Genomic DNA, 26970 nt, shown 5'->3' with positions numbered 1-26970 from the left:
AGATGGGAGGATTTTATATGGTACCAAACGCGAGTTCAGGAACGCTCCACTTAACACCAACAATTCTCTGGGACTAGCTGGTCACATTTTTAAAAATACCGTCAGCGATCATCTACCGTCTGGCCATTTCGTTATTGACCATGAACCCATATGGGAGCCAGTTCGTGAGCGAAGAATGGAATTAGAGGTATTTTGTCGCTGGCATGGCATCCGAATCCCCAGAACAAGGTCAGCGGATCTTGTTATAGAACCACAAGCCAATGATGCAAGTGTATTACACAGACTACAGCGAGAAGTTATGCAGATGGAACGTAGGCTTCACAGGTTCCACGAGATCCAGGCCGTAAAAAGACATGGTATGGTTCAACACATTTTAGCAGATCCCATGCTTATATCGGACCCGGACCTATCTGACTTTACTGAATCAAGCGACGATGACTTTCAAAGGTACATACCCCACTGTTTAATGCATGACGGCGTTCCCAGGTGTTGTATGGGATATAACTGATAACAAGGGATGTAGTCCAATGTTCATCGGGGTAGCGATAAAACTATACTCATTATAATCTCTACTCAAACAAATTGCTTAACATATTTGGATATTAATCATGCCTGTTAAACAGTCGTAACTAGTTGTAACGTAACAGTAACATATCCCTTACTGGTTGTAACCCATTTTGTACTGTTCGTTCTTCCTTTTTGTGACATTGTAAACTTTCGTTTTAACGTTACAAATTAATTCTCCAAGGAATCATTTTCTTATGCGCACCTATTACCAACATGTGGTCGTGACCTGGTTTGACCATAATTCAATTAACCTAAAAACTTGTAATACCAATTGATGTGTCTGTGATACATCATGTCAATGGGGCGCTAAATTCGTCAATCGATACAAAACAAATGGCCTAAATGATAATGTTTTAATAAAAATAGCCCAATAATAATTCGAATTTAGCATCGTAACAAAATCAAGACAATTTATACTTTAGACTGTGTTATCTTATACATCGTACCTTTGCCGGTGCGATCTATGCCAATAATTATGGCCATTAAGGTATGCAATTGAATGTAGTAGAATGGTATACATATCACGCCAGCCATTCAACTGTTATGGTCGATTTAGTGAAAAATATCCGATCACAAAAAACACGTTCAATTCTATTGTAAAATTGTTACTTCAATTTTCTACCAACTTTATAATTTCCTAACAATGTTATATAACCCAATACAAACTATTGATGATTACTACCACTAGATGTGATTACAATTGTAATCCACTTGTCTAAATTTGAAAAGAGTGAAATATCAATGCTGCCTGTACAACCTCGTCAATAAGTTGTAACACCCTACTAACTGCTTGTAACACGTACATATGCAGTATTCCTAAGTTGGGATAACCACTCTAATGTCTCGTTCGCAAAATATAGTTACACATCATTCATCAATCTCATTCTCGGGGGCGGCGACGTCAGCGCGAAGTTGCAATCCCTGGGTGTTATTTCTTCCCTGAAATGCGTAACGATGGTAAATCAGCAATATTATTAATGAACCATACGATTAATGATATACGATATCCAAGTCTCCAATTAACAACAGTACACAAATATGTGCTGTAACGATAAAAGTTTATCACCTGGGGTGAAGGTGCAAATACATGATATGCATCAACATCACAGTGTGTTAAAAGTGCTGCACGCTCCTCCTACATTACATAGTATAAGTAATCGACTGTCAACAAATCATTACCAATCCCTATATTGCTCACTTAAAAAGTTAAATTGGACTAGACATTATAATAAAAATGATATATCAGACCATTAAGACATCTCTTACAGAGTTATACTTGGAAAAAATAGAAAATCTGGGATGCATCCATTCTGTAGGGACACTTCTAGGAGGCCCCTGATTAGCCAAACGGTGACCCTTCGAATAATAAAAAATAATATGTTATTAAAGCGAGCATACGTTAACTACATAATTTGCATGATTTGACAGCTTTCAGGTGCCCACCATTACAATACTATAAAAAAAGGGTTAATATCAGAAACCTCCCTTGAGATTTCTTCTAATCACACCTAGAATCCTTCATATTTTCGAAATCACATTTAGCACCCCTGGAATGACAACTTTGGTATCATTGTCCGCCGAGTCATTATTTTTGTTCCACTGTTACCCGCAATGGTGAACTCTATTTATGTAGACTTAATTTCGGAAACCTCCCTTGAGGTTTTCCCTAAATTATGTAAAATTATTATGTAATTATGTAATATTTTTTGTACAAAGTGTAATTCTAATTGAACTATGTGTAAAATTTATCAACACAAATACGATTATTACATATTGGACTCATATGTACACTAACAACTTATCAGACTTCTATTGTAACGATGTACAAGAAATTTACATAAAATTACAAAATGTTCAAAAAATGTTACACGATTTAGGGATGGTTGATCTAACAATTGTTCCTATCCCACTCCCTAATATTAAATAGCTATAGAGTTTCCAGTGATGTTGACTTTTGGCAATGGGCATAGTGCCATTGTCAAAATTGCAATTTCTAAGTGAATAATAACATAATCTAAAAGATGTTTAAAGATGATGGGAATTCATGAGTATATAGCATTAGCAATCCATTTTTACTTGATAATAGGGCATCGCAATATTAATAACTTACAAACTCCATTCGATTAGGATGCACAAAAAGCTATTTATACGATTCCATTTTCATAAAAATGGAAGAGCAAGTTTATTTACAACTACAATCACATATTGAAACTATTGCTGCCATTATTAGAATCCATAGTCACATTTTTTTTATCACCGTTCAGATCAATGTAACATTTTTTAAACAATGTGTAACTTTATGTGAATTATTTGTAAAACTTAATAACAGAAACACAATCTATTATAAAGATGTACAACAAGCTTACATAAAATTACAAAATGTTCAAAACATGTTACACTGCTTAAGAACGATTTTGTAGTGTTACAAAAGTTGGAGGGATGTGAGTTACATAAATAGAGTTCACAAGGAGGGTAAAAGTGGAACAAAAATAATGAGGGGCTGATAATGATACCAAAGTTGTCATTTCAGGGGTGCTAAGTGTGATTTCGAAAACATGAGGGGTTCTAGGTGTGATTAGAAGAAACCTCAAGGGAGGTTTCTGATACTAACCCGAAAAAAAAGGTAGCTCTACTACACGAATAAGAAGGTCTTTATTTTAACTACTAAATATATACATACCGTTTCACTTTCATCGATATTCGGAGCAATAGCGTTTGGAGGGCCATTCACTGTCTGGCTCATTGAATGCGTCTACGAGTTTCGTATGGACCAAATCATTGTATAAGACAGTCAAAATAGGTATATCAGGAGGGATGACAGCCGTAACAACATTATCACACAATGTAAGATCAATGTAACTATTGATGCTGTTAGAAACATCCAAATAAAAGCAACGGTCATGTCCGTTTTATACTAACCGAAACAGAGTCAGTAGATGAACGACATCCCATAAACATGTATTCCTCAATTGAAACCGATGTCGGCTCCGATTCTGAGGCCTACAGTATTGACACGGCAATAATATTATTTCATCATGAATGATACCTAAACTTTAGTTAATAGCATAACGATAACTTAGTTTTAGCATAAATGTTCCCCGAGTACCAAAATTTGATCCATACCGTAGTCTGTGTAGTCCTTGATAATCTAGATTTTCTTTTTACTCTGTCAAATTTATCGATCCAACTTCGCATCACTCTACTTTTCTTCCCACCACCTCGTTTTTTAATGCCTCTTGCGACTACTGCCTCCCCCATTTCATTCACAATTTCAATTTTATCCCGTTCCTCCATATTCAGATTTTTTTGATTTTGCAAAGGTTGTTCTTCACTTTCTGAGAGGAGGAGCTCAACTCTCTTTGCCAAATCGGATATGACAGTGATTGCTACTTTGCTGGTGTCCTCCGACATTGCTGCTCGAGTTGCGACCTTAATCATGGCTGGAGCGAGCTCCCGATAACGAGTTGAAATCATTATTTTAGGATCAGCCACAACTTCCCGTCTTCGCCGATCAAAACAGTCTCCAGCCCGAGCTCTTTTTGTCCATCGCCTCTTAATGTATTCAGGAGGAATTATTTTTATGCCCACAGTATCAAACACCTTCAACGCGTGCCCACATAAAATGCCTTCATTCTCGTATTTTTTGCAACTACAACGTACACTTAGATCATTCCGATTGAATACCACTATTCTTTCAGGTCCTCCATCATACCTCATGACCGCAAACTCCACAATCATCGCTGCATCTTGCTGTCTCAATATAACCATAGCTGTTGACTCGCCATATTCATTTTGGAATGCAACAAATACGGTTGGTGAATACGTCTCTGATGCATGCACGAGCATAGGTGTTTGCCTTAACCCGACCATGGGGAGCTTTTGCCTCATTTCATATTCTGCGATCAGTTCATTATGTCTCTTTTCATCAACCACCCGATTGAAATGTCTAAAGAACTGCACAAGGTCATGATCCAGTTTCAAATGATTTTTAATTGCTGCATTTAGGCTTTCGCTGAGTTGGGTGCTTCGCATTCCCGCGGTCCATCTTTCTTTCATCATGCACCTTGCCCATTTATCACGAATTTTGTACAACCCTGAGAGCCATTCATTATTTTCAAGATTGTGTTTCTTCACCATCGCCTCCCACACCCTATTGAATTGTTCCACTTCTTCAAACTCATACATGCAGGCACCAAACATGTATGGAAGATCACTATTTTCCTTGTAGTGATTGCCAAGATGTTTCATAAAATTACGCCTTATGTGAAACGTACATAGACCGTGAAATGTTTCAGGCATAACAACTGAAAGAGCGGCTGCCATGGCATGATCTTGGTCGGTTAGTATGGTACTTGGACGCTTTCCGCACATTGCTTCTAGAAATGTACCAAACACCCATTTGAAAGAATCTATAGTCTCATCATACATAAGGGCAGCACCGAATATCACAATTTGCCTATGTTGGTTAAAACCCACAAACACTCCAAGTGGCCGGTATTCTTTATTTGTTTTGTAGGTTGTATCGAATGTGACTACGTCTCCAAAAAATTTGTAGTCAATTAACATTCCTGCATCAGCCCAAAAGATATTCGTTATCTGCTCTTCACAGTCCAACTGTACGGCATGAAAAAATGATGGATTCTCGAGTGTTTGCTCTTGAAAATAATTCAGCATGCTACCTGCTTCTCCATATTTCAAACTCCTTTCCCGTCGAGTACGAAGATATCGTTTCAGGTCTTCCCGAGTATATCCCACATTTCCCATCCCACCTGCCTCCTTTCCCATAAGTTCATGACTCTGTTTCAATGAAAGCCCAGCGTCCTCGCTTATTTCAGCTTGGAATCCTTGAGCCTCGCTCACTTTTCTTTGTGATGGCATCATGTGCGCACATTGAACAATGTGCAACTCATGGTTATGCTCTAAGACAATGTCATGCACACGGTACTTCATTGTTCCTCTAAACAACACGATAACCATTTTAGCTCCACACCCTGTTTTCGTCGGCGCTCGTGTCCTCTTTGGCATCACATCACCTTCGTACTTGCGCTTTACACCTTCCTTGCAGCAACTATATCTCCTAGACGTGGTCACGCCGTCTTTGTCTTTATTCAGATAGTCTTTACGTACACTAAAACCCATTTTAAAGGCATATTTGTTGTAAAACTGGTACGCATCCTCTTCACTGTTGAACTCCATTCCTAATTCAGGGGTCCCATCTTCTGCCAATTTGCTGCAATCCATTACTTCTGATCCTGCCAATTATGCATCAAACACCCTAATTTGCAACACTTCATGAATAGTATGTACATAAACGACAACATATATGTATATTACCATTCATAATGTGTTATGAATCATACATTACTCGTATACCAAATTCTATTATTACGCTATCAATATGATTAATGATTCACATCACCTTACTTTTACTCTAAGACAATCTGTGTACAAATACAACTCCATGTACACTAACTTATACGGATTGTAATGTATTGGTCACACGATGTAAGTCTATTTTAACTGTATGTACATCCACGCTGGTGATTATATTTTGATTCTAGATTCTTTAGCTCACTGGACCTTATGTCATTCGTTAATGACAACCGCATAAAATAGACTAAATAGTCTTTGTCTTCATTTAAATAGTCTTTGCGTACACTAAATTCCATTTTAAAGGCATATTTGTTGTAAAACTTGTACGCATCCTCTTCCATGTTGAACTCCATTCCTAACTCATGAGTCCCATCTTCTGCCAATTTCTCTACAATTCATTACTTCTGCTCCTACCAATTATGCATCCAACACCATAATTTACAATAGTTCATGAATAGTATGTATGTAAACGACAACATAAGTGTGTATTACCGTTTATAATATGTTATGTTACACACATTACTCGTATACGAAATTCTATTATTAGTCCCATCGATATGATTAATGATTCACATCACTTTACTTTTACTCTAATACAATGGCATTATCTATGTACAAATATAACTCCATGTACACTAAGTTATACGGACTGTAATGTGTTTTTCACTCCATGTAAGTCTATTTTAACTATATGTACATCCACTCTGGTGATTATATTTAGGTTCTAGGTACTTTGTTTCATTGGACGTTATGTAATTCATTACTGACAATCGCCTAAGCCAATTCCTGTGCATTTTCTACTATTTCTACATTTTCAGGGCCAAACAAGCATTTTTTACTCATTCTAATACATTTCTTACATCATGTAATTTACTTACAAAACCAGGTACATCTATTTATTATTCACATATATCTTTTCCTCTGCTTTTCCTAGGTCAAACCCCAGACCTCCATTTTATACACACTGCATACTCAACAGAGGGGCAAACTAAGATTGCGTGATAACCATGGACCAATACTAGTGGATGCACAAAGATTGTAATAGGGTGGTTATAACCTGTAACTTATCTACAGCAGCATGTACATTCATTCACTTGTTAAATAGTTCATCACTGCAAAACTGCACGCTCTCACACACACATACAGTACACATTGACTATTCTTCTATTATCTTCATATTATGTCTTTACTGAATCTAACATTCAGAAAAGTTGCTGGTATAAGATTCACAAAGTTGTTGATATGGTTGAATCACGTTACCTTGGCCCGTTGAGAGCTTTTTGTTTCACCGAATGCCCATATGCACAGTTGCTTCTGCTATTAAGTTGCACAAAAAATGGTGGGCAACGTCAAATAATGAATTTCCTCTTTAATTCGCTTCTACCTTGCCGCCTGTCTTGCCCGCATTGCTCACACAATTTCTGAAGAGATCGTTGGCCTTCTTTTACAGCTTTCTAACTGTTTACCTTCTTCCTTCTTCTTCTGATGCCATAACCCAACTCTCTCCACCTAATTTCACGTCAGCCAAGCAACAATGACATACCCAACTTGCTTTCTTCTCTCGGTTTTGTTTTGTGCGGCTAATTCAAATTTTCAACTTCATTTTCAAAATTTCAAATCTTCCGTTTAGAGGAGACGGAGTCCGTCAATCTTATTTTTTTTCTTTCGTCAAACGGTGACGTTTTTTTCCTTCAACACAACCAGTTGACGTGGCTTATTTTGCTCCATTCCTTGAAGCTTGTGAGGGGACCGTTCAGGAGCGGTCCCCCTTCTGAGGACCACTCCTGCCCCGTATCCTACAGTTTACCAATACAGTTACAGGATCCAAAACGACATCGTCGTCTTGGCGTGGCTCATTTTCACCGTTATCCAATATTAATGGCGCCTAAGTAGCTTTTACACACAGAACACACACTTCTCTTCAGTCCTTGCACCTTTCTCCATGGCCGTAGTCAGTGGAACGTACTGCCCATTTCCCTCTCCCCCCTTCTCCTTCTCGGTTGTTTCTTCCTCCAAAGGTCCCTCACTCTTTCTCTGTCACACTCTAAAACACACACAAAATCTCACGGAAGTTATACAGAAAAAGACACGTCTTGAGTGTTTAAGAAAATGTTTGATAAAAAGCTGAAAAATAGTTTCTTTCTTTTCTTTTTTTTCTCTTCAAATATAGATATGTTGTACATGTTCTTCTTTTATGCTCATTTTTGCTAATGCTGCGGAGAATTTTGCAGAAACAAGTTCAAATTCAAGCTCAAAGTCAGTGAAATTAAGGGAGGACTGGAGGAAAAAGTCCAGACCAATTCCTCCTGGTGGGGTCTATCCAGCAAAGGACCACTGCAGGTTTAAATTTTCGCATTTTCTTGAAAGCCCTTGTTGGGAATCATTGTATTTTTTATTTTTATAAAGAATAATCTACTTGGATTTTGTTTCTTTATGCTTAGTTACAGTAACGGTAATTAAATTTTGAAGTGGCTGAAATTGGTTCCCTTGATTTCTTGGTTTGGCAGTAAATGCGGGTTGTGTGATACTTATTATATTGCCCATGTCAAGAATGCTTGTGCTTTTCTAGGAGATGGCATGTCCAGAATTGAAGTGAGTTTTTCCAGCTTTGTCTATTTATCATGCTTTTTAGTTGTCCAATTTCTGTAGCATACGGGGATAATATTTTGTATGATATGGAACTAATGTTTTATTTAACAGTTTAAACTGTTCGAGCGTGCAATATAAAGCTGGGGGAGTGATATTATTTCTTAATCTCCATCTATTGGAATGAGATAACAGGTGGCAATCATAATTAAAGTGAGAGGCTTATTGAGTATTAGTATATTGTAACAGCCCGAACGGAGTGGGTAGCTGGAAGAATACCATCCTAAGTTTTACTTACTTATAAAAGAATCTCTAAGTAATCTATTTGGAATAAATGCAATTTGATCTCCCTCCACAAACTCCCTATGTCATCTGTAAGGATTCTAAAGGTAGCTCCCACCGTGCATGGTGCAGCTTTTAGGATTCTGTAATTTGTAGGTGCATTGTGGTAGTCTCTACAATAGCCAAAGTGGAGCATTAGACAGAAGTCTGTTGGCACCCACCTAGAACATTTTAGCTTGTCCTTTGGTGGTTCATTGATCTGAAACTTTGTCTCTGAAGTCAAAAAATTCTTGCATATGAAATCTTTGAGAATTGGAAAAATGAAGTACAAATGTTGTTTGATTAAGTACTCTGGAACCTTTAGCTTAGGAAGAAAGTAGTTAGCTATACAAATTTTCTACTAAATCAAAGAATTCTCTCTTTCTAAACTATACGATGTTCATTTTGACGAGCTACTTAGCATGTAAAGATAGGTTTGTCCAACATTCAAGTCTTATTTGTTGTGCCACATTTTCTTCCTTAGGCCTCTGAGCCATCAATAGAGTTTGTACTGGTGCTAATGTTATGCAGCACAGATTCTTGTGAAATATTTAAATTTATAGTCACGTGAAGTAGATGAACTCCTGTAGATATGCAAAAAAACCAGATTCTTTAAGAGGATGTTAAATTTCTCCTTTCTACAAACCTTGTGACTCTAGTCGTGATTTAAGTTATTTCTCATTGGCATTTGCTTCAGGATAGAGTTATGTCTAAATTTAAGAATTAAATTTTATGAAGTCAATTAAGCTGCATAGTTGTTTTTTGGATGTGGTAGACAATTGAAATTACGCACCAAATAAATGCTTTCTCACATGGTAAGAGATAACCGTAATGCTATATATCTTTACATTCAAAGTGTCCTAGGAATTTCCTCCTAAGCCCTGGTTTAGCAATAGTGACTCTTTGAGATCGGTAAAAAGTTTCCAGTTTTGTGCGTGCAGTATCTTGCAATAACAAATATTTCTTGACTGTGAATTACAGTCTGTGCTGTTTTCTTGTTCGTTTTGCCTCAGGCCTTAGAACAGATGGTCCATGGCCGAGGGAGGAAAGCAGATTCGCTGGATGAGGTGTACCTGGGGGTCTATGAGAATCTTTTGTATGCTCGAAAAATTAAGCCTGTTGATGGTAAGCATATTGAGTTCTTGAACACATTTTATAAGTAGAGAAATTTAGATGCTAGATAACTAACTTAAACTTGATGCTTTTGTCTTTTATCCGGTGCTGCTACTTCTTGATAGAGGCTCATCTGAGTTTATTTGGAAGGAGTTTGGTGATTCCATAAAATATTATAGCTAATTAAATAAAATGCCCTTCATTTAGTTTTATCATTAATGTTTTTCACTCTCAAGATTTCTATATTCCAAAATTTTTAAATAAATCTATAATATAAGAGTTTTAATAAGAGTTACAAAATTATTGTATGTTACATTTAAACTGTGTATATAATCAATTTGGCCAATAGAAGCGGAATGTAGGCAGCGAGGATCTTCCAGACGCTTTTGTACTTTACTTCTTTTGCCCCTCTATGTCTGTGATTTTTCTATTCTTGTAGGTGAAAAATTGGCTGAAGTTGGTTTTCTGTCGAAACATACCTGTCTTAAGCTAACAGTTATGATGAATTCTTTTTAATCCGTGTATCTGGTGATTCCGGCTTTGATTTTGAGGCATCTTGAATTACCTGACAGATTCTTTTTGATATGTATTAGGTGATTTATATGTCCTGATTAATGCTGTTGAATAACTCATGGCTCTGGTGATTGCGGCTTTGATTTTGTGGCATCTTGAATTGCTGGACAGCTTTATGTCCTTTATTCTTTTTGAGATGCATTAGGTGATTCATATGTCTTGACTTATGCTGTTGATTTGTAGGAGCTCAGTGGACTGGAATAGTTACAACAATTGCCGTGGAAATGCTTAAAACTGGCATGGTAGAAGCTGTTATTTGTGTCCAGAGGTAGTTTACCATTTCGTGATGTTCCAAGAAGTTTGTTTATTCTACAATGGATTTAATTTTGAAAAGTTTTCATTTCTTCTGTTGTCTGGGTTCCTAATTCTCTCTTTAATTTGCTCAAGTGATCCTGAAGATAGATTTACCCCAAGACCTGTCCTAGCAAGGTATGCTGAGTTCAATTTCTCACTTCAGCTTAGTCTTCATTTATTAAGAGACCTCTTCATTAAATCTTTTCATATTGCCTTCTACTTATGTTCTTGTGTCTAATGTTGATGTACATGTAGGACACCAGAGGAAGTCATTGCAGCCAAAGGTGTTAAGCCGACACTATCCCCTAATCTTAACACCCTGGCCCTTGTTGAGGTTCTTCCTATAGCTCTTTAGCATTGTTACTTTCTGTTTATATCTTTATACATATATTACACTTGTGGTACTTATTGTTACTTGACATAAACTAACTCAGCTTAGCTGACATTAGATGGTATGCGATAGAGCCTTTGTTGAACTGAGAAAGTAAACTGAGAGAGTTGTAAGTGTTGAAGTGCTTCTCATAGAAAAGTGCTTCAATTTTCAATTTCATCAAGAGTGATTTTGCGCCAAACCATTGCCCACAAAATGTGCTTATGAAAGTTGCCACAATTTTTAAATCATCTCGCATGGTTTTTTTTTTGAAGGTCCTCCTGTTGGTTCATTTGAGTTGAGTTCCTTTTTGTCTGCAATGATATGCATGACCAAGTATTTGAGCCTTTAACCTGTACAGAAGGTCCTTCTGCTGGTTTATTTGAGTTGAGTTCCTTTTTGTCTGCAATGATATGCACGACCAAGTATTTGAGCCTTTAATCTGTACACGAATGTTTTCTTCTTGGTTAGTGATGACAAAAGTCTCAATTGTGAGCATCCACATTTTTCATTTGTCTTCCCATTTGAGTAATTCTTCATGTTTGTTACTTGTGGACTGCGAGATGAATTTTAATTGCTGAATTGCCTCTGTTAGTTTTGATTACATGCATTAAAAAGAGAATACTATGTCAATATTCAGAAATAATGCATGAGCTGAGCAATGTTTCCTTTCGATCTTCTCTTGGTATTTCCTGGAAGCATTAGTTTCTAAATCTTCCTTAGTATAGTCTTTCCTTTTTATAATTGGATTTCTGTGTTTCTATGTTTTAATTTGATGAAGTGAGTCATTGGTGGTCTTTCATGTAACTTCTTCACTTCTGCATATACATATCTTGGTTTTGGTCTCTATTAATTTGGATCTTCCTTGTGACAGGCAGCTGGAGTGAAACGCCTTCTTTTTTGTGGTGTAGGGTGCCAAGTGCAAGGTATTACATGTTTATCATCTGGGTATGTGCTGATTTCTCCAGTTTCTTTTTTGTGACTATTACTATCATAATGCAGAGTAATTTCTTAAACTGCAGCATTGAGATCTGTTGAGCACCACTTGAATCTGGAGAAGCTTTATGTTCTAGGTACTAATTGTGGTAAGTAGAAACTCAATCATGGGAATACATGATTGGAATTGAATTGGAGTTCTCTAGTGACCCAATGTTCTGCTTGCCAGATATCCTTTTGCTTTTAGTCGTCAAACTTGTGCTTGATCCGTAGTAGTAGTTCTGCTTGTTGTTTGAGGGGATTAAAATAATCTTTCCCATTTTCTTCTCCAGTATGTTTGCTTAGGTCTTGGATACTGATTCTTATTTTTCCTATTTTCTATAGTTGATAACGGAACAAGAGAAGGCTTAGATAAATTCCTGAAAGCAGCTAGCAGTGAGCCAGAAACTGTCCTCCATTACGAGTTTATGCAAGATTATAAGGTTCTATATCTTTTACTCTTGCTTTTTGTGCTTCCAACCTAACAGTTTGGCAGCAGAATTATGTGGTTAATTTGTTTTTTCTTCCACTAAAATTTTAGAACTGAAATAATATTTTCAAGTTTGAAATCTTGCCAACGTTGAACAGTAGAAAAATGTGCAGTTTTGGTTTCTTTTGAACATGATGAACACTAAAGTTCATATCAAACTTAATGAAAATGCTTACAATTATTCGAGTCTAGTGGTGTCTGAAAAGTTTGTGTCTTGGAGTTTTTGGAGTTCAACTGGTGAACTTCGAGATGCAATACTTGGTTGTGAGGTAGTTTTTCAATTCTGAACTATCTCTTTGTTTACCTATAGTTCTATATAAGTGTGTATATTTTATCCTCCTATGACTCATTCTCCTCGACAAAATAAAATCAGAATTGGGTAGCTAATCTAAATTGCTTTTTCCAAATGAATTTGACTTTTAAGATACTTATGAGCAGTTTTGCTGGTTATCTATAAGTACATGTTCTTAAATTTCTAGGAAGGAAAAAGTACATATTAGTGCTGCTCCACTATAGTTACCGATGCTTACATATTTCGATTCCCTATGCTAAAGAATTTTCTCTCTCTAACACTTTGATAGGTTCATTTGAAGCATTTGGATGGACATATTGAAGAGGTAACACCCTTATCCTTCTTTTAGCTTCTAAACTCTTGGTAGTATGCCACTTCATCGAAATTTATATTTCACTAAAGCAGGTTCCCTATTTCTGTTTACCAGCAAATGATTTAGTAGATGTCATTGCACCATCTTGCTACAGGTAATTGCTAGTTGGTTATTGAACTCATTGGAATTATTCAACTGCATGATTATCATTTAATTGTAATTACCTCCTAGAGATTCATGATGCATATAACTGACATGTCAATGAAGTGGGTGTCATGCATTTGGTCAAGAAAGATTGTCTTTGCAACTAGGCCTGTTTTTTAAAGCCAGTTAGGATTAGAAAATGGTGATACCTAGTCCTACATGTTAATTTTGTACCATGATGGTGATTATCATTCACCATCTTAATGTGCTGCTGTAATCACAGCTGTTGATAAATTTTGTTTTTATATCAATTTTATGAGGTTTTGTTCTTTTAAAATGTTTATATTTCTGTCAGAAAGTTGTGGTACTCTTCAACTTATTCTTTCATATAAGCTTGTGCTAAACTATTAGCTTTTGTTGTGTCTTACAGCTGTTTTGACTACACAAATGGTTTAGCGGTGAGTTTTTTCTACCCGAGTCTGGGATAGAGGCTTGATGTTTATGTAATTCATATATAATGAATGTATATGTGCCCATTTGTTGTTTACAACTGTGCCAAGTTAGAGAATTTGGATTTGCAGCCTTGTTCTCATTTGCTTTAGATTTTGCAAAACTGATTATGAAAGTGATTATAGCGAATAATCAAAATCAGCAAAAGCTACTCCTTGGTAGATTAGGGATTTTAGCTTTTTGGATCTATAAGCTAAATGCAAAAGCAAATGAGAACATCAGAAAAAACTGATTATCTAAAATCAGAATCTATATTCAGCTAAAATGATCAACCGAACAAGCCTGCGGGCTTAAACACATCCTTTGTAAGTCTTCTCACTGGATATGCGTCCTTTAAATCTCTTATAGACATATAAGTTTGGGTAGGCCACTTTCTCCTTTTCTGGTTGCAGCTGAAATTTTGAATTTTAAAAACTTTCAAAAAAATGCCTTTTTCTAGCTCTGAAGACAGAAAGGGATGGATTGGAGGTTCTGTAATGTAACTGCGTTTTCTAGTTTTTCAATTATATACATAATAAATTCTGATGTTTTTTTTCATAACCATTTACTGTTTTAAATGCACTTCTATATGTTACCTTACTTGATCTATGGCCAGTCACTAACAGTATTTTCCCCTAGTTTGTTACGGACTAGCCCTACTTGTCACCACTCCGTCCCCCCTCCCCCCCGCCCAAACACCAAAAAAAAAAAAAAAAAAATTGAAAGAAAGCCGTTCCCATCTTTCTATATACACTGGTGATTTCATCTCCTTTCCCTTAGAAAATAACAATAAACATCTTCAGAGGCCTTGTCATGATTGATAAAAATTGTATATCCCTTTGAAATTGTAGCTTGTCTGCTTCATATGTCAAGTGAAACGTCTTACTACTCTTCTTTGACTACATCAGGATTTGGTGGTGGGATACATGGGTGTGCCAAAGTATAGTGGTGTCAGCATGACACAGCATCCACAGTATGTTACTGTCAGGTAAACCAGTGCTAGCAGGTGTTATGCTGTGCATTATGTGATTTTTTTCTTAGCTGGCACATTTAGTATTTTTTCTTCCTGTCATACCTTAATTTGAGATAAAGTTCCTAAGGTGCTGTCTTTCCTTTTATTCAAATGGAAGAAATGAAAGAGGACGAGAAATGCTGAAACTTGTTGAAAACCTTTTGGAAATTACTCCTACAACTAGTCTGGTAATGCACCATACTCCAGCTAGTATGCATTTGATTTCAAGTAATCCTAGCAGTGAAATTGACTCAAATATGTTTGTTATCCAGGGGAATCGACAACCATTTGTCATGGAGACAGTGAAGGCAGACGATAAAGCCAAGTTGGGTATGTTGTGATTAAGTTTGTCCATTTTATTCAAGAAATGCATCTCATTTGACCTGAAGCAGTAATATATTCACTCTTCCTTTATAGTAGTACTGGCCCTCTAGCATCTGGATTTGAGATCAAAGAATGCCTGCTCATTATGTTTGTCCCTCTCATTTATTTGCTTCTCTAATGTATTCTTTTTCTGATCTGTAGTAACACCATAATCACTATTCTCTGTTTATTTTTCATTCTATGTTTTTTCGATGTGTTTCGTGAGTTTGGAATGTTGAGGGCGTTTTCTCTTATCGTGAATACTGAAATATCACTTTACTAGGCACGTAAGTAATTAATTCCTGAAAGTAGACTTTTTAATGTCAATCTTTAGATCTTCAAGTCAAACTTGGATCCATATTTTCCTTAATCTTCAAGTATCCTTAAACCGTTTAGTTTCTTTGGATATTAAGTTCATCAATGCAGGCCTCCATGTCTTTTTGTTGGTAAATGAGTTGTAATTGTTTTATGAAGGAATGAAAAGTACTTTGGATTTGATTTTATCATAAAAAATTGCTTAGAGTCTCTTGCTTTTCTACTTTCTTCCCTGGTTTCCTGTCATTTTGGCCTTGCTAGTTTCTACAACTAATATTTTGTCAATAAATTCTGTCCATAATCTCTCTTTTTTGGTGCTACATCAATACCTCCAATGGATTAGAAGTTTTAAAAGAGCTTTGAATGCATAGAGTAGAGGCCATTTAATATAATTGAGCAGTGATAACATCCTTCTACCCTGATTCAAGCTACTGTCTTTTGATCTAACTTGAAGAGAACAACTTTTCCCTGCTTAAAGAGACATATTAGTAACAAGGAAATGCATCTTTTGCCTGTCTTACACACTCGATGTTGACATAATTCGCATTATCTACAAGGATACTATTGTGTAAGAACTGAATAGCTATCTATCTGCCAGTCAACTCTCTTTTTTAACGACTCTGTTTTTGCATTGGACATGGCAGATAAAAAGTTCCAATTTGATATGCTGATTGTTTGTGGGCATTGGCATAACCTTCTAGCAGTACAAGATTTAGTGCTTTTCTCATGATCTCTGTTAGATTCAAGATTAAATTTGTCTTTAAATCATGAAAGAAATGCATGACAACTTGTAGTTTCCAGATTAACTTATAAGTTCTCACTTTTGAATATTTCCACCATGCATATTGTTATTGATTTCCCAGGACAGGGTCCTTCTCAACCTGCCCCAAAGTTTGTTGGCAACTTTTTAGCATTTGTATTGAACTTAGTAAGTAGTAACAATTCCACTTGCTTAATTTTTTGTCAAGCGGAGTGACTGTACAGAAGTTTACCATCATTGCTGTTCCGTTTGCTTCAGATTGGCCCAAAAGGTCTGGAATTTGCTCGTTATTCATTAGATTACCATACCATCAGAAATTATCTACATGTAAATCGCACATGGGGAAAACAAAGGTATCCTTTCCTGGCATAAGATTGAAGGCTCTCTCTCTCTCTCTCTCTCTAATTTTTCTGGTTTATATCTTATTTTGATGTATGCAGAGCTGATAGGCACATGCCATCATATGCAAAAAAAATTGTTTCTATTTATAACCAGAATGGGGAAATTGATCAAATGCTCTTGACTAAGTGATGAAAACACAGCAAAAGGTGGAAATTCCCTTCACATTCCCATGTATGAGGACTTCCGTGCATTGCTGCTTCTATATATGGTGATGGGCTCCTGAAATGTGGCCATGTAGTGATAACGCCACATTGAAGGCAAACATCATAGTTATTTGAGGTCAGTCTTTGTTCCGCTCCAAGTTTCATCAGTATCTGAAGTGGCCAGCATTTAATAGAAGAAAAGGTTTTAAATTCTGAGGAAATGGGCTTTTGGCCTATTTGGTGGACCCTCATTTATCCTGGCAGTTGTAAAATTTCAAACTGTCTGAATTGTGTACAAAATGATATTTTCACTCACTGACCCTTATCATTCCCTAGGCTTGTGTTAGATTGAGTTCAACTCATCTAATTTTTTGCCCTCCATCTTAATTCGTCTCCAGAAAAGAGTAGTACCAAGCGTTCCTTTAGATTTTGTAATTAGAGATACTTGACTGTTCTGCACAAAACTCATTGCTTCACAGCAAGTCAAACTAATGCTTGTATGAAAACTTGGATCAAGAAATTCTGATTATCAGTAGTGCACGAATTAGAAAAGAAACCAACCTAGCCAACAACTGTTTTTCTATTATGCATGAACTCCAAACCAATTCAAATGTTTTAGTAATTTTTATTCCAAAGAAAGGAGATAAAGAAAAGTTTGACTGAACCAGTTCCTTTTTTAATGTGCAATTCAATAAGACACATCATAATCTGAGGATACAATGAAATTTGTTTTCCCTATAGTAGTTCATAAAGGCAATATCACGTGATTTTTTTTTCTCAAGTACCTGTGACTTGAGTTTGAGACCTCATGGCACTTGATTCTTAAATTACTGGAGGCACACTGAAAAATGGACTTTATTTCTAGAGAAACAGTTTATGGCCTTGAATGGAGATTTTGATCCGTCATTTTTAAATCATGCTATCTCATTCTTCAAGTGATTGTTATTTTTTAATAGAATAGTTTAGAGCTGTATAACTCCTTTGAATCGTAATTAATTTGTTTAACATTAAAACTTTTGAGATAGATGTCAAAGCATGAATTGCAGCTGTAAACAAATTTTGTTAAGTAATTGTTAAAAATTGAGTAAATCACAAGAAACAAAGAGTCTTTTTATATATTCTACTTCAGTTTTATAATGTCTATCTTTCTTATCTATGCCTCATAAAACAAACTAGCAGATTAATAGAAAAGAAAGATAAAGAATAATAGGAAAAAGTTAAAATTGAATAGCAGCAAACCATATGGGTACATGTGGGGTTATTTCACATAACGTTGTTAATTGTATTGAAATCTTAAAACAAAAATATTGATTGTTTTATGGATCATTAGTGTTCCAAAAGTAAGGAAATCGTCTTCGGTTTGTCAACAACCCTCTCTTATTTCTCTCATTATCAATTCATTACTTGTTATTTCACCAGAAAGTGAGGGAATCCGTGAGTAATAGTATTATCTCAGGCATGGCTCACTGAAGATTCCATATATAGTTTTTTTCTTAAAATTTAATTGGGATAATCTATTAATACTAAAAGGTACCTCTCGCTTGACTCCACTCTACTTATGAAACATTGCGACCTTCCCTATCTAAGTTTTTTGTTTTGTTAAGTCATTATTAGCTTCCACTTGGTGGTGTTAAATTGTTTGGTATTGCTTTTGCATATATGTTGCATTGGCACTTGTTCTTGTGCACCAATAAAGTAACGATGTGTATAATAACCTGTGAACACAATGAAAGGAGGACAGAAATATACTTATATAACCTTCTTTGCCAAGCTCACATAACCATAGTTTGAATTTTGCATCATCCCAATACATGTGTTTTTAAGACAAGACTCTGCATGTTGTTTTAGAATCACTCGGAGGAACCTTGCATTAGGCATGTTAAGTGCACATCCTTTGAAAGCCAGAACATATGAGTATCTCTTTAAGTGGATTCTTGAAATTTGAGTGCATTCACCTGATATCCCATCAACGCTTAGGACAGGTGAGATGGTGGTAGATCACACTGATGCTACTGTGTAGTGCATTGATAGAGGACAACTAGTGAATCCAATGACAGTAGCATGAGTAGTCACTTTTTTTTTTTTTTTGGGAATCCCTTCCCCCCTCCCCAATTTCCTCCCACCCCAACTGGCTGGCCAGGGGATTGATCACCTGACCAGTCAGCAGGGAAGGGCTTTAACCCCTTCCCCTGGCCAGCAGCCCAAGAGCTGGTGGTTGGGAGAGTCACTTGATAATTGGATAGTCTTAAAAAGTCAAATTTATGTGTACTTTTTTTGCTGGGGACATAAATTTGACGTTGTGTATAAATTTAGTCACATAAATTTGACATAAGTTTATGTTGACATAAAAAGTATAAATTTATAGTACCTTTTTTCAACATAAATTTCTGTCCACAGCATAAATTTTTGCTGTGGACATAAATTTTAAAAAGTCCAAACGTTGTGTAGCCTGAAAATGCACAACATTCAGTCATAACCATTTTAAAAAGGGACCATAGCAATCGTCTGATTTGCAATTTGTCTTTTGTCTAGAAAGATAAAAGTGGGCTCAAGCATGTATAGCTTGATAAACCTTCTAACGAGTAGAACAAGTGAAGGAACTGATTTTTCTTCCATGTTGAATGTTCGCTATATCTTACACAGATGAATGAGCATTGTTGTCAACAATGGTAGCAGCACCTTTCAACTTGGTCATAGTTCATGTCCCATATGTTCCATGTTCCAGGCCCTTATAAATGTAAATTTTGTATTTAATTGACAGTTAGTTTAGAAGTCAACTAAGCTGTGTGACTCAGATAGATATTCCACAAATTCTAGCATGACTAAGAATGTGATAGGGCCATGATTTTCCAGTTAACTTTGCTCATTGTATTCTGAACTTCAACTTCTATTAGCGTTCAGACTAGTTTTTCTTTCAAAAGAGATCGCCATGTTGGAATGTTCACATTGAGCATACTTAATAGAGAGTTTTTAATCTGAAGAATAAGTTTGTTTACTGGTAAATTTTGCATGGATTTCTGTTAATAACTCAGTGTAGTTTATGCTCTCCAACATCCTTTGTCAGGTTTAGTATTATTTGTGAATCTTCCTAGAGGGAATTACTAGTTTACTGAGACAGGTCCTGTATGGAGTATATAATTTTCTTAGCTCAAGTAAATTGGTTTCCTCACACGAATATTTATGTTATCCTCATGCTTTGACAATACAGTGGTCTTTTATCTGGGGGTGCAAATGACTGCTGATAACTGTTCCGGTTCAGATAGGTAGATTAGTACTTGATCAAGTTTGTTGCTTGAAATCAATTGACTAAATCTGTTAAAACTTGCTATTAAAGTTTTCAGTCTGCAAACTAGTTTGAGCTATGTATAATCCAGAGTGCCGCAGCTAGTTCATAGTCTTCATTAGGTCAACTGTTCTGCACTGATGAACTCAGATGACAACTCACATCTTACTGGGGAGGGAAGGGAAGTTTGTTTAGTCATGTATAGGAATGGTTTTAGATTCTTTTGTTGTCCTCCTGTTTTTTTTCCTTCTGAAGTCTGAGAAAATGTCTGGAACCTGTCAAGATGGATGCCAAAAATGATTAAAAAACTTCATCCTTGTAAGTCCTTTGTCAGTAAAGCTTCTTGATGTACCTAGTACAGTCCTCTGATGTATTCCTGTAATTCATCTGATTTAAGCTCATAATCCAGCTAATGTAACCTGTACTAGACTACATTGAGATATAGTCAAAATGAAGTGCACGAATGCTTTGGGTATGATTAAGGAAACATCAGAACTTAAATGACCAAAGGACACAAAGTACCCACCGTCTAATTTCTATCCCTTGTAGCCATTAAAGGACAAAATTAAGCGTGAAAACATCTTGGAAATAATTGTAGATATATGGCAACTTGAAATGGTTATATTTTTCGAAGGTAACTCTGGAAGAAGGACAAAAGGCATTTGCCCACCATCAAATTTCCAGGACTTTGAAGCTATCAACAGATATCTGTCAAGATGCATCAAAACAAGTAGGAATGGGGGTCTTTTTTTAATGAACTAGAGGATGTTGAGTAGTGTTTGTGACCAGATCGCGTGTCTTTTATTCTCTTGGAAATAGCAATATCTAAGTAGGACATTGCAGAACTGAGAACAACTTTAGAATGTTCCAATGCAATAAGACAGAAGTACAACTGTAGCTTCCATGTCACTGACTGGAACTAGAGCAAAATTCAAACACGATCTTTCTGTGGAGCCAAGTTGACTAAGGTGAGCTTAAGTTCATGTTCATTAAGGTTTGAGGTTGACAAGTTTGTATTTTCTAATGAGATTTTACTGTGTGGTGGTGGAGCAACTTTAGATGGGCCACTTATATAAAGGCTTTAATGCATGGTTGAATCAACAGCATGGGTGCACATATGGGGTGTCTATATTTTTGCACTGCATTTTAACTTTTTCTTCCAAGTTCTATGTTAAAAGAACCCATGTTGGTCGATTGCTCTATCGGAATGAAATTATGCTGGATCTGCAAACCGAAAATTGAGGTCACTAATTGTTCGTTGAATTTAGAGAGTTTGTGAGCAAACATGCGAAGAAATCTACTTAGCTCCTGTTTATATCTGAAGTATAAAGTGATGAAAAGAAAGCAAGATTATGTTACATTGATTTTCTTTTCTGTTTGGATGGAAAAGAATAATTTATCAGATAAGTTAGCTATTACTCACTTCTCACATGGAACATTACGCTCATGTCTGTTTATGAGTTAGGCGGTATTGACTGTGGAGCATCAATGTTTATCTCTATCCGTTTTGTGCTAGAAATGAAAGATGACATTTCGCAAATTGGATAAACGTATGACTTTGAGAAAGAAATTTCTGGATGAAAAGGGCTTGGAGCAGTCGTATGACACCTTGGGAGTGAAGTGGCTGATCCGTTTAATTGCCTCCATGGAATTGAGGATATGTACACCCCTTAACCATAGGCGGTGACAGTGACTGGCAAGATTCATGTGGCATTCATTCAAGGTATAGAAAGGCTATTTTCCATAGGTGGGGAAACATTAGAAAACTGGGCTGTACTCTTTGTTGTTGAACTTCTTGTTCAAGAATTAAATTAATAGAACTCTGATGATCGGCCTCTCCAGTTTTGACTTGAGAGGAGTAAAGGGATTCTCTCTTCTTTGCCTCCTTTTTCTCTTCTTGTCTGTGGGCGCTATCCATGTGCTAGGCAATATGGATTTTACCAGAGTTTTACATGTACCTCCTGAATAAAAACAGTGAAGAGTCGGTATCGCATTCAATAGGTTAGAGATGCTGGGGAATTATGGATACAGGGTCCACCACATTTAAAAGGGTCCCTAGATGGACCAAATTGTGGAGAGATAGATCCCACCTGCTCTATTTATTACTTCTTGGACCAAATTTGTGGAATCAGGAATGTGTTAGTCTCTGTCTTTGGTAAATATTACCCTATTGAAATATAACAACTTTCTTGCATTTAAAATGCAGTAGTACAAATATGCCAAGTCTTTGTCAAATTAGGTCTGTCCAAGTGTTTTGCATTGGTTTCTTGATTATGCTATAGAGAGGGTGTAAAGGAGACAATTGAGATAAAGCTTTAGATATCAAAGGAATATGGACTTTTGTACCAAAATGTCATTCACAAAAGCTAGGAGGTTAAAAAGCCTCTTCTTCCTTTTATTCAAAAATGCCCAAATCATGTTGGGATTTTCCCGGAGAGGGCTGCTCTCTGTTTTTTGTGTCCTTTTCTGATCAAACTATGCCATCCTAAACTGAACTACTTTCTTTTACAAAGTACAAATATGCAAAAAAAAAAAAAAAAAAAAAAAAGAAAGATGAAAGAAACATTAGACGATGAATTAGAACCTTGACATATACTTGGAATTATGACTTGCATGTTCTTCTATTTGCAAGGGACAAAGCACCTTGGTTCTTCTGTTTTAGTTCCTGTTTCCAAATTTGGCCAATATCTTTTGATACTCTAATGGCATCAAAGGATGCACCAGAGAGGCCCCTCCTGGTGAAACCAACTGCATAAAGCCCTGCTTTTCCTTTCCACCCATTTGGAAATGGAGTTTTTGGGAATCCATCAACAGAAAAGAATTCATTTTCCTGTAAACACACAAAAGTTGTCAGGTCCCATCTAGAAAATTTCTCAGATGAGATCTAAACGATAATAATAACCAAAAAAAAAAAGGTACCCAAAGAAAGAAAAACAAAAAATGTTTCTCAATGTTGGCAATTTTCTTGGGGAAAGGAAACCAACCGACTATTCTATCCATAGAGTTTAACAGTGTAAGGGGAAAAAAAAAACTAAAAACGGGTGTCACATGCGGATCGGTGGCGGTTTTCTGCACATTTTCTGCAGATCAGAAATTATTTGGGAAAAGGATAATTATTAGAAAAGAGAAGCCAACTGAAGACCTGACCAGACTGCTGCATACTGACCCAAGACAAGATTGGACAGAGAATCTAGGAGAAACCAACTTCCATAACGATCACATGAATCCACACAGAGGTAAAACTGACTTGACTAATTAAGTAGTAACTACACTCTAGTATTAAACAATAAAACATAGACACCTAAAAACACATGCAAATTCTAGTTTGAGTTCTCACCTTCAACCATGAGGGGACATTGCTGCGATATCCAGTAGCCAGAATTACAGAATCAATTTCAAGAAATTCTCCATTCTCCAACTCAACCCCCCCTCTGAAGAACTTCTTGATCCCAGGGACAATACTGATCTTACCAGATCTAATTTTGTCAAGTGTCCCAATATCCAGAACAGGGGTTTTTCCTTCAGCATTCTTGAGCTCCAGAGGACCTGTAGATGGCCTTTTTATACCATACTTCTCCAAATTTCCCAGAATCAACCTTGTTGCAGTGACCAATATCTTGTCCACAAGCCAAACGGGTAGCCATTTCATGAATGATACTGCTAGTTGGAATGTTGATAGTCCTAGAATTTCCCTTGGCAAGACATGAACCTGTGGATTTGTGACCAAAAAGAGTTAGAATTTTGTTATGTAGAAGTTAAATGTAATTGCCTGGTTCCTCAAGCCAGAACATGAGAACAAATGTTCCATAACGTCCTTATGTTGCCTTCTGACATGCCCGCTTTTGATTTTTTTGGGAAAAAATGAAGTGAATCTAATTGCTCAATGTATGATGGTGGACTTACCGAGCTTCGAACTACCATGGATGGCATTGCATTATAGTCGCAGAGATCAAGTGAAACCTCCATGCCTGAATTGCCACAACCGACCACCAACACACGTTTTCCTTCATAAGCCTCGCCTGATTTATAGTCACAAACATGCATGACTTCGCCAAAGTCTTGTAAGCCTTCAAACTCTGGAACCACCTTCTCTGCATTCTCTCCCGTTGCTGCCACCAGCCAGCTGCAGATATACTCGATCTCTGAATTATCGCTTGCAACGACAGTCTTGATTCGCCATGAACCACACTTCTGATCATACTTAGCAGATTGTACTGATTCATTAAACCTCGGGCTAATTTTAAAGTGTTTAGCATAAGATTCAAGGTAGTCAATGAACTGATTCTTGGTGGGGTATTCTGGAAATTCTTTGGGAAATGGAAAATAGGGAAGTTCACAGAATTGTCTTGGAAGATGAAGTTTAAGGCGATCATACGTTCTGTTTTGCCACAGAGAGGCAATGCAGCTGGCCCTTTCAAGTATTATGAATGGAACACCTTGCTGTTGAAGGCCAGCTGCCACTGCTAAACCTGACGGCCCTGCACCAACGATGACAGGGCCATTCACCAGTATTCGTCTTCCTGCAAAGAGTTCATCATGTTCTGAAGCATCAGGCATAGGTGGAAGACAAAGATTACATTGATTATTCATCAAGAGTTTGTTGGAACGTGTGATGGAGCTTAAAAAAGAATGAAAATTATCCGAACTGAGGCTACTTTCCAAATATAGAAAAGCAAATTTGTCTTTAATCTTTGTCAAATGATGGATAGAGGACAAACAAGAGCAGAAGGAGAAGAGAACTGGGAAAGGAATGAAGTGAGGAAATTGGTTTCAACTTCCAAGAGAAATGTGTGGAGGGGGTTTAGACGAATGGAGAGATTTATATAGGGGAGGTCAGGGCATGATGGCAGCTTGTAATTAGGATATGACAATGATGTTTTCATTGTCCTTAGCAAATGTGACACTCACCTATTATAGTCTTATATTTGTTTACTGAATTTAAGACACATAAGAGGATACCTAAGTATCCAAATCAATTTTATTTCTAATACTGCTTTGTGTGGCATACATACATACCTGCTAGACGATTAATTATTTTACACGTAAATTCGACTTGCTCTCCATTTCTACCCAAAATTTTGCTTTAGAAAAAGACTTGATTTGGGATATGGAGTCAACTTCAGAGTGTACCATACAATAGTTATTACGTTTTGAAAATTGAAGCCTATGAACAGATGAATCATTACAACGTACGTGTTTCCTCTCTGAAATAGTTAGTTGGCAAATGGCAATGATTTCTAGCCTGGAAGTAAAGTTGCAGGACTTGAATGCATGTTTTCTCTTGCAAACAACATCAGTAAATATAGGGGAAACTAAGAAAGACTATGACAAGAACTATATAAGACCTCTACTACATTCAGCCATAATTCTCAAAACTTTTTGGTAGTCTTTAAAAGAAAAAAAAAACTGAGCATTGCAATTCTATAATTACCTGATATATAGAAAGCTATACGCTGCAGTTGTTAATAAACTTCTTAAAACTCCATAAATATCTCAGATACAATGCGGAAGAGACTAAGAGTGTTAAAGAAAATGAAAAGAAAAAAGAAAGAAGAAGAAGAAGACTTCTCCATAAATTAGATCCAAAAACTCATATTTATGTGAAGGAAGGAAATATGCAAGAAACTAAAGCTGACAACCATAAGAGCTACATCACTTTTTCATGGAAGTGATTTACTACTTTTACACTACCCAATAGTAAAAGGCTTCTGATCAATGCTTCAAGAGTCAAGGTTCAGTATGAGAAAATTACAAGTTTTCAGACTGATCTATTCCTACAGCTACACGGTTAAAAAAAAAAAAAAAAAAAACTGATGGCCCCTTCTCTCAACACCATCAGCCAAGCTTACCATTCTTCAAGAAATTGTTACTGATCGAACATTCAGTGCTTTGCTAATGATTGATTTATACTTTAACCGATTATTTGCTTGAAAAAAAATTCTAATTAAATTACCCCCCCCCCCCCTCTCCCTCCCTCCCGGCCAAAAACCCAGCAAAAGAAAAAAGAGGCGATAGCGTTCAGACATGTTTCCTACTGTTTCTTAAGCTGACTAAATTGGTAAGTATCACGTTTTTATTTTCACTCTCTACCAGCAACAACCCTTCATTAAACCATTTCTTAAGAACTACTATAGAGTAAAACAGGGATGGGGTAAGTATGATTGGCCTTAGGCGCAATTGATACAGTTGTTGTGCTCTTTTCATGATTTGGTGTACATTCACATAACTTTATTGTATTTTATAATTCGATATGCCATCACATAACTTTTGCTGTACATCATGAAATAAAAACTAAGAAACATTTGTGTCGAAATCGAGTTTAATTTAATAAATGTCATATTTTCTCAACACATCAAGAATACCATATATAGAGGTTTTCCTTAGAAAATTAGTGAACTGCCATCCACATTAAACTTTTGGTTCAGGTTCTTGGATTGCATTGCTTCGCTCAGCAAGTGGTACCCCCGGCGAGCTCTGTGCAAAAATCCAAAGCTATTTTGGATCTCTTTTTGCACATATGAAAAGTGAACATGTTTGCATGACTACAATGGCAGATTAAACAAAACAACTTGTACTATTTATCATAGTTGCACTAAAGTGGTGAGAGATATTCCAAAACTTTATCAAGATCCAAAAGAATGCGTTGGCCTGGCTGCAAAACAAGGGGCTCTTCATCCAACAGATTTTTCAGATAAAAAATTCCTGGACTATACGGACTAAACTTCCTACTGGTAGAGCTCATCAAACCCCAATAATTAGTAATAATAATTTCAAGATTTGAATTCCAATTCT

The 26970-nt window shown here is 36.4% G+C and overlaps 3 protein-coding genes across 5 annotated transcripts; 1 reads left to right on the top strand and 2 right to left on the bottom strand.

Annotated features, from left to right (window-relative positions):
- Positions 1–1434: 1434 nt before the first annotated feature.
- LOC113765887 (protein FAR1-RELATED SEQUENCE 5-like) lies at positions 1435–5808 on the bottom strand. Its single transcript, XM_027310129.1, has 6 exons — positions 3691–5808; positions 3487–3567; positions 3248–3319; positions 1816–1923; positions 1634–1702; positions 1435–1506 (listed from the first exon to the last, which is right to left on the bottom strand). The coding sequence occupies exons 1-6, from the start codon at positions 5806–5808 to the stop codon at positions 1435–1437; spliced, it is 2520 nt and encodes an 839-aa protein (XP_027165930.1).
- A 2039-nt stretch (positions 5809–7847) lies between these two features.
- LOC113765483 (7-hydroxymethyl chlorophyll a reductase, chloroplastic) lies at positions 7848–20954 on the top strand. 3 transcript variants are annotated; one of them, XR_003467726.1, is made up of 20 exons: positions 7848–7958; positions 8172–8280; positions 8448–8532; positions 9861–9972; positions 10717–10801; positions 10921–10962; positions 11083–11161; positions 12072–12123; positions 12220–12282; positions 12518–12615; positions 13244–13279; positions 13360–13421; positions 13842–13869; positions 14809–14888; positions 15031–15100; positions 15185–15242; positions 16454–16518; positions 16609–16703; positions 16791–17031; positions 20813–20954. XR_003467726.1 is itself a non-coding variant. In XM_027309683.1 (19 exons), the coding sequence occupies exons 1-19, from the start codon at positions 7883–7885 to the stop codon at positions 16879–16881; spliced, it is 1386 nt and encodes a 461-aa protein (XP_027165484.1). In that variant the 5' UTR covers positions 7848–7882; the 3' UTR covers positions 16882–17424. The 3 variants fall into 3 exon arrangements, 1 of the variants encoding a protein (XP_027165484.1); XR_003467725.1 differs by lacking the exon at positions 20813–20954 and adding an exon at positions 19539–19849; XM_027309683.1 differs by lacking the exon at positions 20813–20954 and having other exon boundaries at positions 16791–17424.
- Positions 20955–22780: 1826 nt separating this feature from the next.
- LOC113765886 (probable indole-3-pyruvate monooxygenase YUCCA3) lies at positions 22781–24735 on the bottom strand. Its single transcript, XM_027310128.1, has 3 exons — positions 24082–24735; positions 23516–23887; positions 22781–23008 (listed from the first exon to the last, which is right to left on the bottom strand). Exons 1-3 carry the CDS (start codon positions 24733–24735, stop codon positions 22781–22783), a joined length of 1254 nt encoding a protein of 417 aa, XP_027165929.1.
- Positions 24736–26970: the final 2235 nt, after the last annotated feature.

Source organism: Coffea eugenioides, chromosome 3, assembly GCF_003713205.1.
Source record: "Coffea eugenioides isolate CCC68of chromosome 3, Ceug_1.0, whole genome shotgun sequence".
Lineage (NCBI taxonomy): Eukaryota > Viridiplantae > Streptophyta > Magnoliopsida > Gentianales > Rubiaceae > Coffea > Coffea eugenioides.
The sequence above is the reverse complement of the archived record's forward strand: the minus strand, read 5'-3'. Positions and strand labels throughout refer to the sequence as shown.

Coding starts and splice junctions, on each gene's coding strand:
- LOC113765886 (XM_027310128.1), bottom strand. CDS start 24,735: ATGCCTGATGCTTCAGAACATGATGAACTCTTTGCAGGAAGACGAATA. Junction 23,888..24,081: donor CCATGGTAGTTCGAAGCTCG/GTAAGTCCACCA, acceptor ACAAATCCACAG/GTTCATGTCTTGCCAAGGGA. Junction 23,009..23,515: donor ATGTCCCCTCATGGTTGAAG/GTGAGAACTCAA, acceptor GTGTGTTTACAG/GAAAATGAATTCTTTTCTGT.
- LOC113765887 (XM_027310129.1), bottom strand. CDS start 5,808: ATGGATTGCAGCAAATTGGCAGAAGATGGGACCCCTGAATTAGGAATG. Junction 1,924..3,247: donor ATATCGATGAAAGTGAAACG/GTATGTATATAT, acceptor TATTATTCGAAG/GGTCACCGTTTGGCTAATCA. Junction 1,507..1,633: donor TATTTGCACCTTCACCCCAG/GTGATAAACTTT, acceptor TACGCATTTCAG/GGAAGAAATAACACCCAGGG.
- LOC113765483 (XM_027309683.1), top strand. CDS start 7,883: ATGGCCGTAGTCAGTGGAACGTACTGCCCATTTCCCTCTCCCCCCTTC. Junction 12,283..12,517: donor TGTTCTAGGTACTAATTGTG/GTAAGTAGAAAC, acceptor TATTTTCTATAG/TTGATAACGGAACAAGAGAA. Junction 15,101..15,184: donor TTACTCCTACAACTAGTCTG/GTAATGCACCAT, acceptor TTTGTTATCCAG/GGGAATCGACAACCATTTGT.